Source organism: Pithys albifrons, chromosome 11 (genome assembly GCF_047495875.1).
Source record: "Pithys albifrons albifrons isolate INPA30051 chromosome 11, PitAlb_v1, whole genome shotgun sequence".
Classification (NCBI taxonomy): Eukaryota; Metazoa; Chordata; class Aves; order Passeriformes; family Thamnophilidae; genus Pithys; species Pithys albifrons.
This window is the reverse complement of record NC_092468.1, coordinates 3607654-3619613: the sequence shown is the minus strand read 5'-3', so window position 1 is coordinate 3619613 and position 11960 is coordinate 3607654. Positions and strand designations below refer to the sequence as shown.

Genomic DNA, 11960 nt, shown 5'->3' with positions numbered 1-11960 from the left:
GCACATGGTTTATATAGGGTTAGAACTACAGCTTATTGGCTAAAAGAGTTACACACCACCATGTTAGAAGCTTCAATTGGTTAGAAACCCATATCTCACAAATCCAGTGTTTTGGAGAACTTATCCTAGATGTTTTCAAGAACCTCTCTGATGTGCTGTGAGAAACCTGAGGAGCTCCCATGAGAAACCTCTGGGGAGTAGCTACTCCTCCAGTCAGCTGTGACTTGTTTTTTCTTGGCTGCCTTCAGTCTAGCAGGGGCTTCTATAGATCTGAATTGCTCACTTGTGATTTTAATCTACCAGCAAATCCCCTCATCATCCAAAAAATGTGAGTGGCTCTCACCTACTCATGAGTCCTTTTATATGGAGATTTGAATGATGCTGAAACCAGTGACCATATGCAGTGATGTCATTATGGGTCAAGCCCAGGAATGGAGTGAGTATGAAGAGGAGGAAGGTTGTCTCAGGTGGTGTGGTGGCCAGACATTCTGCAGTGCATCCCAGGCACGATGGGATCTCCTGGGCCTGGCCCACAGCCATGGCAGGGCGTGCCCGAGTTTCAGGTGCGTTGTGAAGTTTCTGCAGCATTTAGCAAGGCAAGATCTGATGGAGCTGTGTGTTTGCAAGTTTAGTTTCGGTGCTTGAAATGCAGGAGACAAATGAATTTCACTCCCACCCACGGGAATGAGAGCCTGTCAGTCCAGCGAGGCAGAGGAGGTATCTGGATGCCTTAGATGAAGAGCAACATTGTTTTGGCAAACTACCCATGGAGCAAGCCCTTTGATTGCTGCAGGAAACACTGAACTCCCAGAAAGGAAAATAATAAGGAACTCTACCCTCTGTCCCAAGCCTGGCACGTACCCTGATCCCTTTTAAACCTGGTGTAAGCAGGTTTGTAGGACTGAAGCAGCCAGTTTATGCTCTGTACCAGCCCTACCTGGCTCTTAGCTTTGCACATATCGTTTGTGGGGATGTAACCAGTATCAGATTTAAGGCACTGCTGCATTCCCAGAGGCATCCGCGTTGCCAGGTGGAATTTCTGCTCAACCATCTAAGTCACATCAAGGAAGACACGGCAAAAAAGTCAGGGAGATCTGAGCTATGAGGGATGGCTTCTGTTGGCAACTTCACCACGTTGAGGCATCGTGCTTGCAGTGCCTCAGGCTGCCTGTCCTGGGTTTTATTGAGAAACAATTTGAAGCTACTGGGACAATGAGAAGGAGTTGCCTCATTTTTATAAGCAGAGGCCAAAAATTCACAGGAAAAACCCATGTAGGAAGCAGAGGAGCTCCCAGGTGACGTGAAGGTAACTCAGTGTATTCTATAGAATAGGTAAACACACTCTGAGATCTAATGCAAAACACTCCTTAAAACAGATCTTGTGCTTCATCAACAGAATATTTATTAAAAAGGAGAAAGGCACTGACAGTAAAAAGCTTTGTTCAGAACATGCCCACTCCTGTGCCTTGCAATTTGCAATTCTGCTGTTTTAATTTTCTCGTTTCACACTTACTTTTAAAAAGCTTTTTCCATAAGGGAGACCCTCAAACCTAGGGCAGGCTGTTCCTGTAGTGGTGTTTGCTCTGAGTTTGGAGCTTCTCCTCTGCAAAGAACATGGGATTTATCTCTCCAGGGGTATTTCACTCTCTCTCAAAGTTTGTTCCCAGAGCAAGAAAACTGGTGTGAATCTTACTTTCCTGCCCAGCAAATAGTCTCAGGCTGCTTTGAAACACGGAAACACAGTGTGGCAGGGATAGTTGTCCATGTGCCCAACAGCTGGGCCCACTTTGGGGTCTGCCTCTTGGCAGCAGTGGAACTGCTGTGCTCTGTCCCAGCACAAACAGTTGGCACAATCTGTTTGGTTGGGAGCAGAGTGGGGAATCTGCCAGTTTGGTTTGTCAGCAGTCTGTGTTTGGCTGCCTCATTTCTGACATGAACTGAAGTCAGCAGAGTCTGTGTTACTGACAGCCTCAACTCGGGTTTATTTGGCAGTAAAATATTTGCCAGGCTTATCTGTGTCTTATGTTTAGAGAGTCTAATTTTTTTTCTGAAGTGTCCTGTCCATGAAGTAGAACTAGGCCTTTTTTTCCTTTATATTTATTTCTTTTAAACATAAATCCTCATTGACTGGGCTTTTGTGTAGTTTTGACTAAAATTAATCATGACAGTGAGGTGACCTTTCTTGTCAGGATTTGAGATTTTGGGGCAGTGATGGTTTCTGTTTGGGGATGTTTTGTTCCTCACCCCCCAGACACTTACAGAATTTTTTGATGTAGATCTTTGAGTCCCAGTGCAAGGTGGGACTGAATTGAACCCCTGTGGATCTGTTCTGAGGTAACAAATCTCAGCATGATTTGATGGGCAAGGAAATGAGATGAGTCTCAATGGGATTTAAAAATAAAAAAAGGGAGATGGAGCTTTCTGACATTCCCAGTTGTATGGGGTTTTTTTAGGCCTTGTTGCTTCAGACATGCTGGGTTACCCTCACTGTGCAGACTTCATTAAATGTCACAGAAATAAACCACACAGTTGTAGAAAAAACTGGGATTGGCTTAACGTTATGGCTGTTACAGTTACAGAACTTACATCTATCAAAAACCTGAGGATTCAATTTAAAACACATTCAGTGGAATTCTGGGCATATTTGTGCTCTTATGCAATAGGATTGATGTACCACATGGGGACAAAAAGGGGTTGTTTGTGTCTGAGCTTTTACCTGTGGATGAAGGACACAGGAGACACAGTTGTCAGATTGTGCTGGACTCTCGTTCCAGTGTTGTGGCTCAGCAGCCGTTTTTCTTCACAGCTTGTAACTTGTCTTTGCCCTTGATTTTCATGCTGTGGCTTCAGAACTGCTGGTTACAGACTGAACCTGCTGGTAGGGAGGATGTGTTTGGACAAGTTCACTCACCAGAATGGGAGAAGCTGCCGAGCGAGTGCGTCTGTGTGTGCACAGGTATGAGCATAAGCTGTGCTTCATTTGCTTGCTCTGGTTGCCACTTTCACCATGAAAGCCAAGGTAAAATACAAATACAACTATGAAAGTCCAAGTAGGTGATTGCAAAAAGGGATTGAAGCCTCAGATTTTTTTCTGTTAGAAAAAAGTTTTTCTGTTTATAAGTGACCAGGCTTGTTCTAAAGAATTGGTTAATACTGAGGGTTTAATCGTAGGCCACAGTCTGAGGCTGGTGGACTTTGCACTTTATAAAGGCCAATATAATTGGTAGTTGCAATGTGTGTAGAAGGGCTCCTGAAAAAAAGCAGAGCAATCTGAAAAGCCTAAAGACTTCCTTCTGTGAGAAGTGCTAAGGCATGATGGTTGTATTTAAGACTGGAAGTGGAAAATGCTCCCACCAGAATCTACAAATACCTGTACTAGTTTCTCAAGTTGGTTTAGCCAAATACTGTTAATGCTGAGTGCCTTTGCCATTCCATCTCTGCCAGCAGAATGAGGTACATCCTGCTTGTTTTTGATGTTTCTTCATTCACTGCTGTGGAAGAACAGTATTTCTCCTGTGCCTGCAGGTCAACTTTAACAGTGTGAGCCTGGAGTAAGAGTGTAATTCTGGAAAGTGCTTTGTACAGGTATGGCTGTGTTGTTCTTTCTTTGTGCTGATCATGTGGATCATCTCTCCTGTTATCCAGCAATTCCTGTTCACCTTGACATTTTTGCCATTTGCTAATGAGAGTTGGCAATTGATCAAATTCTATGATTTCACACCTCCCATATTTTTCTAGCATCTGTGGTACTGTTGGGCTGTGAGTACAGAACAACACCAGACTATAGTCACTGAAATTGGCTTAATTTTGCTATTTGAGCAATGAATTGGTGCTCTTTGTCACTGTTGGCAGACAGCTTGTTAACCAGTGATGAGACAGGCTGAGGAATGATATGCTGATCCATGTAGACTAGTCTCTGCTAAGGTGATGTGGAAGGCAATCCAGAATATGACTCAGTGAGATGAGACAACCAGTCTCTGGTGCTGCTGCACAGACCATCACAGACTGCAAAGCACTTTGCTGAACTCTTCAGGGCTGAAGCACTTCCAGACCAGGAATATGGCCAGAGTGGTCACTAATTGTTGTGATGGTCCATCTAAGATGTGAACACTTGTGGAAATGTGAGTTTTTTCCTTGGTGCTGAGGTGCTCTGCAGCTGGTACTGCAGCACCAGGTCCTCAAAAGTGACAGGAGAGAGGGATCCTCCTGTGGAGAAAGCTCTCAGCCCTTGCAGATAGTCCTAAGTGACACTGTGCTTAGGCTTAGGTTAACGATGTCTGCAGCAAATTGTTGAGTATCTCCAAGTGGTAATGGATGGGAGAGTTGTACAAGGCACTGGCTTGGGCCAAAGTAGGACAACAGCAGTGAACTGTGGCAGTCAGAGCTCTGTGAGCTGCCCCCAAAAGGATTCTGGTACTTTCAGTGACCTACCAGTAATGAAATCCATACCAATCCATCTTCTTATCTTCATCCTTGGCCTGCCCACATGTGTTGCCATTGCAAAGTCCCAGTACAACACACTGGAGAAGTGAACTGGTGATGTGTGGCCCAGTTAGACTGGTGTACATGGTATAAAGTGCTGGCTTAAATGATTGTAACTATTTCCACTCTTGGCTGTGCCAACATGATGATGCTGTAGACAGAAGGGGAGACATAATGTAAGCTTTTGAAGCTGCTTGCCTTGCTGTTGAGATGGGAGACCTCTGAGAGACAGAGCTTTGTAGTGTGTATGTGGAAAATATATGCTGATAAAATCAGAAATAGGTGTAATTTTTCAGTCTGGAGAGTTTCTCTTTGCAATGGTGAGGGATCTGAAACCTTCTGAAAGAAGATTTTCCAGCTGCTGTTTTTCTTGGTTGGATAAGAAGTCTGCTTTGAAGGACTTCCTCCACCCTCATCCAAAGAGTGATTCAAGAAAGAGATGACATCATGGTGTAGTGAAAGGGCAATTCTAATTGTCCTGCCAAGAGGAGAATATGGTATAGATTATCTGTTATACTAGTTCAGTGAGTGAGTTGCAGCTTATTATCAGTTTCTATCTCTCAGGGAGAAAGTTGTGCTTTGTCCTGACACTGCATCCTTCCAACAGCAACAGTTGGCTTTCATGTGTAATGACACTCTTCTTCTTCTAGCTTTGTTCACTGAAATGTCTATTCCTGCTGTAAAGGTTTCAAACACTGCCTGGATGGTTGGAAAGTTTGACTTTATGGGTGTTGTGGAAACTCAGAGGTCTTTGTGGGTAACCATGAAGAACATACTGCTGAGTTTGGGTATAATGGGTCAGATAACCATCCACTCCCTCTTTTAGGTTTCAGAATCACCAAACATCACACCTTAGACAAGTTTTTTATTAGAGTTGCTGAGGATTTACTAAATGATTGAGTGTATAGAACAGAGGTTCAGCCTAATAGGGCACTAACTATTTGTACCATGTTTGGTTGGGGGTAGGAATTGCAGAGGGTAGAGTTGTCATCTTCTAGACTGTAAATTGGAATCTTGTCCCTTCCCCTGCTTGTGGTGGCAGGTGATGCCATGTGTCTCTTTGCAGCCTGGTTCTAAATGTGTGGGTAGAAGTGTGAAAATAGGTGGTGACATACATGTATATATGTGTGTATATATATGTGTGTGTGTGTGTGTACATATATATATGTGTGTGTGTGTGTACATATATATATGTGTGTGTGTACATATATATATGTGTGTGTGTGTACATATATATATATATATATATATACACACACATATATATATACACAGGAAGAGGAGAGGAAAGGCCTAATTTTGGCCTTTCAGTACCTGAAGTGGCTCCAGGAGAGCTGGAGAGAGACTTTGTACGTGGGCCTGAGTGACAGGACAAGGTGAATGGCTTCACACTGCCAGATACCAGGATTTAATGGGATGTAGGGAAGAAACTCTTCCCTGTGAGGGTGGGCAGGCCCTGGCACAGGTGCCCAGAGAAACTGTGGCTGCCCCATCCCTGGGAGTGTCCAAGGCCAGGTTGGACAGGGCTTGGAGCACCCTGGGCTGGTGGGAGGTGTCCCTGCCCAAGGCAATGTGTTGGAATCAGATGGTCTTTTAGGCCCTTCCAGCCGAATCCATTCTGTGATTCTGTGCCACGATGGAAAATAACTTTTTTGCCTATGTGGGTAGAAAGGCCAAAATGAGCTGAGGGTAGGAACAGAGGTGCTGAGGATGTGGACACTTAAACATGCTGAGCCTTTGTGCCTTTTCCTTGCTGGATTGTTTCAGCATGGTGAATTACTTGTGTTTTGGGTGAGCAATAAAAGTCAGGACTGCAGAGTGAAGCATAAAGAGCAGCAGCAGGGCATTGGTTCTTCTAAGGACTATGTGTATCTGTAATTATTGCTTCCTCTACCTGAGTATGGTCACCTGTGGCTTTTAAAGTGATCACACCAGGTTTGTTCTCACGCTTAACAGCAGCTGGTTTTCTGCACAAGAAAATTTTAGTGCTTTTTTTAGATCTAGAAGCAAGTGATTGAAATGAAGATGACTCTGAAGTGTCTGCACTTCCAAAGATGTGAAACTGTGTTAGCACTTAAGTTGCAAATAAACCTGCCTGCTCAGTTTCCATTGCCCATGGAAAAGCCATGCAAATGGCAGGCAAATACAGTAACTGAAAAGGCCATGTCAGTAATGAAAGTACTTCGTTTGATTGAAATAACAATCAATGTTATGAATGGAGTTATCGAAAATGCTGAGTCTACTTTTGCAACTTTCCTATTTTTTTGTACTTTTTAATCATGAGATTCTTTAGCTCCATTTCACTTTCTAAGGGGAAAAAAAAAACGATGGGATTTATTTTTCAAAACCTTGTGCCTCTTCTTCTTTTGAAGAGATGAGAATGCTGTCAGGAATTACTCATTAAATTTCTGAGTTGCCTTTTTCTGTGGGTGAGGGCGGTGAAGTTGCTTCAAGTTGAAAGGGCTGTTCTGCACAGTTTGTGTGTTTGTTATTATGAAAGTAATAGGCTATGTTAATATTTTGTTTTTTAAATTGTTGTGAGATGGTCAAGTTCTCAGAAACAAGGTGGCCTTGCATTTCTCATGTCCTTGGGCACCAGTCCCTGCCTAGATGCCTCTGTTCTGGATCTCAGCAGCACCCACATCTCCTGTTCTGTAGTGCTGAAGATCTTTCTGTCCCTGCTTAAAATTTGTACGTGAAAAATTGAACTAAATGAAGACCTACAATATTCATTAAGAGCAGAACACGTAAGATTTTTGTCCTGAGCAGTAGAGATTGGTTACCTGGTGTGGTGTCACCCCCATGGCAGTGCAAATGGGGATGTGTTTCTGGGGTGTGCAGTGGTGGGGGTTCCGTGTGCCTTTTTGGGGGGATCAGGCACTGAACTGTGGGCAGGCTGCCCTTCAGCTTCCCATGGAAATATCTTTTTAAAGCCTTCCTCGTGCTGGAAAACCAAGTTTTGCGTTTCACTTGGCTTGAAAATAATGCTCTAGGCTCGGCGGAACCGTTAGGGCAGCGGGGCAGGAGGAGGGGTCTGGCCTGGTCTCCCCGGGATACCGCCCCCGGGCTGTTTCCCCGGAATGCCGCCCCGGGATGCTCCGCCAGGCCGCTCCCCCGGGATGCTGCCCGGGATGTTCCTCCCAGATATTCCCTGGGACGCTCCCCCGGGATGCCGCCCCGGGATGCTTCCCACCGGGTTGCTCCACGGGATTTTCCCCCGGGATGTTCCTAGGGACGCTCCCCCGGGATGTTCCCCCGCGATATTCCTCGGGATGCCGCCCCGGGATGCCCCGCAGGCTTCCCAGCGGGCTGCTCCCCCGGGCTGCTCCCAAAGACGCTCCCCGGCATTCTCCCCCGGGATGCTCCGCAGGCTTCCCGGCGGGCTGCTCCCCCGGCCTGCTCCCAGAGACGTTTCCCAGGATTCTCCCCCGGGATACCCCTTGGGATTCTCCCTCGGGATCCTCCCCGGGACGCTCCCCCGGGTCCCGTTACCCTCCCGCAGGGGGCGGGGCCGGTCCCGCCCCGCTGGCCAATGGGAGCGCAGGGCGTGGCCGGGGCGTGGCGGCGCGCGCGGGCGGTGGTGGCGGCGGGACGGGCCCGGCCCGGAGGTGAGCGGGGGTCGCGGGGCGGCGGGGCTGGGGCGGCTCGAACCGAACCGAATGCCCCCGACCCGGCCCGGCACGGGGGGGCCGGGCGCGGGCGGGGGCCGAGGGAGCGGAGCGGCGGTGCCGGCGAGCGGCGCCCCAGGCCGGTGGCTCGGCTCGGCTCGGCCCCGCCTGCGCCGCCGCCGCTTCCGCCGCCGCTGCGGCCCCGGGGACACGGGCAGGGGCGCTGCTGTGGGGGCTCGGCCGGGACGGGAGCGGGGTGTGCGGGCTGCTGTCCGCCAGCCCCGCGGACACGGACACAGGCAGGGGCGCTGCCGGGACAGCCCGGCCGGGACGGGAGTGGGGTGTGCGGGCTGCTGTCCACCAGCCCTGGGGACACGAGCTGCTTCGGGAGCGCCGTCCGGTGGGGTGACGGGCCTGGCTCGGGCGGCTGCGGGAGTGATCTTAGAGATTTTTTCCCTGGCATAGCCCTCCCCTGCTCCCTGCACCCTTGCTAAGCACTCCTGGGGGCTCCGGGTGCGGGTGGGCCTGCAGCTCCCTGCTCATCCCGGTGCGCGGCCAGAGAGGTGTCCGTGTAGCTTCGCTCACCCCGCAGGCACCGTCTGCCGTCCTCCTCCTCCATGCTCATCCAGTTCCTTCCAGCCCGGCGTGTGGCTGTGCAGCGCCGCAGGGGAGAGCCCTGAGACCCTTCACGGCCGTGGGGAGGGACGATGGTCGTAGGGCAGAGGTCTGAGACCCTTCACGGCCGTGGGGAGGGACGATGGTCGTAGGGCTGAGGTCTGAGACCCTTCACGGCCGTGGGGAGGGACGGTGGTCGTAGGGGAGAGCCCTGAGACCCCTCACGGCCGTGGGGAGGGACCGTGGTCGTAGGGGAGAGCCCTGAGACCCCTCACGGCCGTGGGGAGGGACGGTGGTTGTAGGGGAGAGCCCTGAGACCCTTCACGGCTGTGGGGAGGGGCGGTGGTCGTAGGGGAGTGTGGGGTCTGGGTAGCAGGGAGATGTGTCCCTCCTGTCACAGCTGGGCACTCGGAGTCTTCATCCCTCTTCATTGCAGGGGTTGGATTTGTGGTGGATTGGTTAGTGCCAGCTCAGCATTGTGATGTTAAGGGGTGGCTGTTGCTTAGTGAGAAAGTTAAAAGAGGAAAGTTTGCTTCTGGTGGCTGAAGGGACTTGATCTAAGAGCACTTCCTCGCTGCACTGTGTGTGCTCTGGCCGTGCACGGGCAGTGGGATCCCTGTGTGGGGTGGGCAGGGATCCCCCGGCTCTCACTGGGCAGTTGGGACACTTACCTTGCTTCAGATCCATTCTCTGCACAGGTGAGGGATGGAGCATCACAGTGGCCCTTGGTGTCTTACCTGGGAGTGTTCAAGGCCATGTTGTGTGGGGCTTGGAGCCACCTGATCTAGTGGAAGGTGTCCCTGCCCATGGCAGGGGATTGGAACAAGATGGGCTTTAAGGTCCCTTCTAGCCTCAGCCTCTCTGTGTTTCTGTGATCTTGCATGTCCTCTGGTGTAAGCTGCCTTTCCACGTTTGCTGCTAGTTGAAAACACTGTCTTGCTTCTGAAGAGTAAGTTTATTCCATCCAAGTAGAAGATGAAACTCACTGTGACTTCAAAGCTATTTAAAAAAGGCAACAAAAATACAAAACACAAGAAGTAAAAAAAAAATTATACAAAGCAGCCTAAATTTTAATAAGTTTTGTTTTATATGCTCCTTCACTTAGGGCTGAGAGACTTAACAGTCATTTTGTCACTGTGCTTCAGGAAGTTGATACAGGTTTGATGCCTGGTCCTAGTTTATAGCAAATTGTCAGGACAGAGCGCTAGGTGTGAACAAATGTAGGGAGGGGCAATACAAGGAAGATTTTTATCTTAGAGCCACTAATATTGTGGTAACATTACATTTTAGTTTTTCATTGGTGAGACCGTGTTACGGCTCAGCTGGGGCAGGAGGCTCTCAGTGCTGTGGGACAGTCTGCTCTACCTGCAGAACTTCTCGGCCTTCCTGGTGCTTGCAGCATGTCCCAGGCCTCACTGGTTCATTTTCTCTTCCTTTCCTGTAGTCAGCCCCTTAAACTGAAGTGTTTCTCGAACCATGGCACAATGGTTCTTGTCAAGAAATGTCATGTGTAGTCAGAGTACATAAAACATGATAGGTAACTCTAATTGGTGGTGAAAATGGAATCACTGCTCGGCTTGGTTAACATTCCTCACACACTGGGGTTTGGAGGCGGTGGGAGGCTGTTTGGGGATTGTTAATAGCTATGGTAGCATTGGCAGGGTGTCCCAGCAGGGAATGGGATGTGGCATGGAAACATTCTCCCAGCTGCCTCAGCAGGTAAGGCACTGCTTTTCTGGGGGTTGTGGTTGCTTCTGCACGTTGTGTTTTCTGCCTAGAAGCTGCTTGTTAGGCCTTTAAAATCTGAAATGTGCTGGCCAGGGTAAATATTTTTAGGAACATGTCATCAGCAAGACACAAGGCCGAGCCCTGTTTAGTTCACTTTTCCTGTTACCACCTGTGGGGAAGGACTTTGACATCTGCAGTTTGTGTTTGATATGACTTTGGTCTCCCCTGGCGAGTGCCCAGAGGTGGTGAGAATATCCAGGAGCTGCTCCTTAGTGTGGATTTGGGTGGCCTGCCTGCCTTACCTTCAGGAAGTGGCTGACTCCAGCTGGAGGGAAGCTGTTCAGAGCCCTCTGCCATGAGGCTGCTCTGTGTTCTGCCTTGGCTGTCACTGCTTGCATTCCTTTAGTTTTGAGTAACTGCAGTGTCTGTCCATTCCAGGAGCTGTTTATTTCTTCAGGAGGGGGTGAATGTGCTCACGAAGCACTAACTTTAGAGCAGGTGGTTAATAATCAGTGATTCCCTTTGGGTGTCTGTTGCTCCAGACCAGCCATGGGAAACCCTGAAATCAGGAGCTGGGCTGGGACTGCAGGAGGTTTTTGGGATGGCAGGATAAGTAATCTGACTGCAATCTGCTTCCCATGGTTTGGAGGGTGCATTTTCCACTTGTGAGGAGTATGACTGACCCTGGGCAGCTTCAGTTGCTCATAGGCTGCTGAATGGTGACAGCAGAAATCTCCACGTGTGGTTACATGGAAAGGAACACAGTAGCAAGGGGATACAGATGACACTGAAGTCTGGTTTCTCTTCAGATCAGCACTTAGGTGTAACCTGGGCACCTCTCTGCTGAATCGTGCTCTTAGGGTGGTTTTAAAATTGATGACCTAAAAGTTTTTCTCCTTGGCTGTGTGGCCACATAAAACCAAGAAAAAGCAAAAGAATATGCACAAAACACTGAGAAAGAAATTTCTGCTTATTTATCATCCACAGTTGGTAAGTTGAGCCCTGGGCAGTGTGTGCCCACTTTTTTGTTGAGGTCATTCTTCATGCTGAGTTCAGTTTTGGACCCCTGAAGCATGTTCAGAGAAGGGCAGCAGAGCTGGGGAAGGGGCTGGAACAGCAGGAGGGGCTGAGGGAGCTGGGGAGACTCAGCCTGGAGAAAAGGAGGCTCAGGGGGGACCTTCTGGCTCTGTACAACTCTCTGACAGGAGGGTGGAACCCGGTGGGGGTTGGTCTCTTCTCTCAGGTAACAAGTGACAGGACAAGGGAAAACGGCCTCAAGCTGTGCCATGAGAGGTTTAGATTGGATATTAGGGAAAGTTTCTTCACTGAAAGGGTGGTTCAGGCCCTGGCACAGGCTGCCCAGGGCAGTGGTGGAGACCACATTTCTCCACCCAAAACATGTGGAAGGGACACTTAGGGATGTGGTTTAGTGTTGGCAGTGCTGTGTTACTGGTTGGACTTGATGATCTTAGGGATTTTTTTCCAGCTTTAATGATTCTGTGATTCTCACACTTTCTTGTCACGTGT

The 11960-nt window shown here is 48.9% G+C and overlaps 1 protein-coding gene across 10 annotated transcripts in view; it reads left to right on the top strand.

Annotated features, from left to right (window-relative positions):
- Positions 1-2729: 2729 nt before the first annotated feature.
- FARP2 (FERM, ARH/RhoGEF and pleckstrin domain protein 2) overlaps positions 2730-11960 on the top strand; it is an 81788-nt gene continuing 72557 nt past the window's right edge. For 5 of the 10 annotated variants that reach the window (XM_071566647.1, XM_071566646.1, XM_071566643.1 and 2 more), the window contains exon 1: positions 2730-2956. In XM_071566647.1, coding sequence (XP_071422748.1) covers positions 2836-2956 — 121 coding nt within the window. In that variant the 5' untranslated portion in view covers positions 2730-2835. Of the gene's footprint in view, positions 2957-3268; positions 3586-8018; positions 8091-8299; positions 10425-10459; positions 11424-11960 lie in introns of those variants that run through there. The other 5 variants (XM_071566645.1, XM_071566650.1, XM_071566649.1 and 2 more) reach the window with 5 other exon arrangements.